General features: G+C 60.8%; 1 protein-coding gene across 1 annotated transcript in view; it reads left to right on the forward strand.

Annotated features, from left to right (window-relative positions):
• The first annotated feature begins 1,371 nt into the window (after window positions 1-1,371).
• Window positions 1,372-2,665, forward strand: part of CUNH1orf159 (chromosome unknown C1orf159 homolog) — a 3,564-nt gene continuing 2,270 nt past the window's right edge. The window contains exons 1-2 of the mRNA XM_045299238.1: window positions 1,372-1,620; window positions 2,048-2,424. Coding sequence (XP_045155173.1) covers window positions 1,534-1,620; window positions 2,048-2,424 — 464 coding nt within the window. The 5' untranslated portion in view covers window positions 1,372-1,533. The remainder of the gene's footprint in view (window positions 1,621-2,047; window positions 2,425-2,665) is intronic.

Below are 2,665 nucleotides of genomic sequence, written 5' to 3' on the forward strand. Positions count from 1 at the left end.
GCAGCCAATCAGAAGGCAGGTCACCAACTGCCAGCCAGGTCACCAACTGCCAGTCCCCAGCTCCAGCGATCCCTTAAAGGGACCTCAACTTACAGCGACACAGTCCATAGGCTAGGCGTCCCACAGGTAGTGTAGCCTTTACATTGAGGCACAGAACAAGCAAGGCAGCCGCACACTGGTCCGATGATCAAAGAGCGAGAGACAAGAAAGGCGAGACTCACCAAGCCATTCATCTCTCCGCCCTTCAGTCAATCCCACTTGTGTTTATCGGCCAGGCTGGCATAATAAACTATCTCAGGCATTGATTCCCCATCGGCTCATAGGCACGCCCAATGCACGGAGGCTGGTTGGGCGTGCTGGCCACAGGGCCCTTCTCGAGACCCCTGGCATGGGGTGACCCATTGCTCCAAACTACAGCTGGGGGCTGGCCAGAGCCCACAGCAAGGGTGCTCCCCTGTCCATCGTGGTGTCCAGTGGCATCTTGAGGACCCAGGACATGCACTGCTCCTCTTCAGGTTAGAAAGTTCACCCCAGAAAGCTTCTCTAGAGGCTGTGTGCCAGCACACTGACCCAGCCACACTTGGGACAGATAGCCCTTCTGGTCACCACTTGACCGGCGAACAGAACTCTTCGAAAGGCTCCCTAGCAGCACATTGATCACAGAGGCTTCAAAACGTTTGCGGGAAGACGCCATCATCTTCTCATTCCATTTTCCCATGGACTTTCGGAAGCCCCTTGTACTTTGAGAAGTTGAGCCGCTCCCTGTGCTTCCTCTCGTTGCTAGGGGGCTGTGACAGGTAACCGCCACGTGGGGGCTCCAAGAACAGAAGCGTGATCTCGCCTCTCTGGAAGCTAGGAGCTCGCCCTCCATGCGCTTCGTTCTGAGGCTCAGGAGGACCCATTCCAGACCTCTCTTCCTAGGTTTGGGGAAGGCCAGCAGGCCTTGGCTTGCGGCTGCAGCACTCCAGACTCTGCCTCCATCATCATCGTCATCCCACCGTCTCTGTCTTTGTCCTCTTTGATCAGCACACCCCTCAGAGGGAGCTAGGACCCATGCTCCCCTGGCAGGCTCCATTCCGGTTAACGATGTGAACAGTTCCTGGACTGGTCATACTTGTTAGCTGATAACATCATCCAAGACCTTGTTTCCCAACAGGGCTATGGCCACAGGTCCCGGGCTTGGCACCCAGCTTAAGTACCGAATTAGTTCTTTGGGAAACAAACCCAGTGTCCCCCCTGTCCCCCCTCCGCATAGCCCCACTTCCAGGTCTCGGAGGTTGAGCCGAAAGCTCCAGAGACCGGAGTGAAGTGCCGTCCTGTGTCTGGGGACTGGTGGGGTAATGGTGGGCACCCTCCATCTCCCTAGAGGGTCTCCCTTTGTCAGGCCTCACACCACACTGTCCAGGGCCCAGGTGGGCATGAGCCCTAGTCACCCACGACCTGCAGGCCACCCTGGGCAGTGGAAGTCTGTGTGTGCATGTCAGCCCACAGGGCTAGCTCAGGTGCCCACACTGCCCTCTGTGTTACTTACAGATGCTGCGCCGGGACATGGCGCTCCCTCACGCCATCCTGCTGGCGGGAGTCTTGGTGGAAGTCACCAGCAGGTCCACAGAAAGTACGGTAGGTGAGGCCGAGCAGCAGCAGGGGTCCAGGGCCTTGCCCATCATAGCTGACCCCCCACCCCGGCCGTCAGAGTCCCGAGCGGTCCGAGACACTGTCTCAGGTTGGCCTGGGCCTTGGCCAGCTCTCTGCGTGGCCTCTGGCCGTAACCATCATGGGGTCTGCATAGAGCTGCCACTGGGGCTGGCAGGAGCTCTGCCATCTACTAGCCCCCAGGTAGACCAGACCTCCTGCGGCCCCTATTCCCAGCTCCAGCGCCCACCCTGTGGCAGCACCTCCCCACCTCTGTTTCCCCCAGAGACCAGGCACCCGTTGGTGTCAGTTGAGAGGCCTTTGGTGCTTCTCAAGCCAGGAGACCGGTGGGAGCAGAGCTGGGGCTCGAGGGGCCCAGCAGGGCTAGGGACTCACCGTTCACCCCCGTCCCCAGGTCCCGCAGCCCCAGTGTTGTGTGGAGGTGGCAGATGTCAATGGCACCTGCCCGAGCACAGGCCAGTGTGGCCCAGGTAAGCAGCCCCTGAAGGCCAAGGGTTTGAGCCGGCCTTCCACCCTGCCCCCAGGCCCTGGGGATGGGGAACTGGCGTGGTCCCGTGAACCAGGCGAACAGTCTCCGACAAAGAGGGACACTGGGTTCCCTCCACGGAGCTTCCTGGAGCAGGTGACAGCAGACCCCCATGGCGTCTGCAAGGAGACTAGGCAGCCAGGGACGCACTTGCAGAGGCCCTGGTCTGAGGGATGCTTAGTGCACGACTCTCACGCGCACAGCAGCCCTCGCAGGCCGCGGTCTGCTCAGCTCCACTGGCTGCAGTAGGCACACATGACATCAGATGCATACCTGCCCCAGCAGCCCCCCGAGTTAGCAGTGGGCACTGTCCTGGGGCCGGAGCAGCAGCTGGAAGAGTGACATGTGCCAGGTGGGACCTGGGGGTGAAACCGAGTTGGGGGGCCTGGCAGGGCCTGCCCAGGCAACCATGGGGTCAGCCATAGTCCCCACGCACTCAGAGAAGGCCCCGGCAAAGGACTGTGACACCCACCCCCCACCCCACCC

Source organism: Echinops telfairi, unplaced genomic scaffold, assembly GCF_000313985.2.
Source record: "Echinops telfairi isolate 266 unplaced genomic scaffold, ASM31398v2 ScPeMD7_7457;HRSCAF=8495, whole genome shotgun sequence".
Taxonomy (NCBI): Eukaryota; Metazoa; Chordata; class Mammalia; order Afrosoricida; family Tenrecidae; genus Echinops; species Echinops telfairi.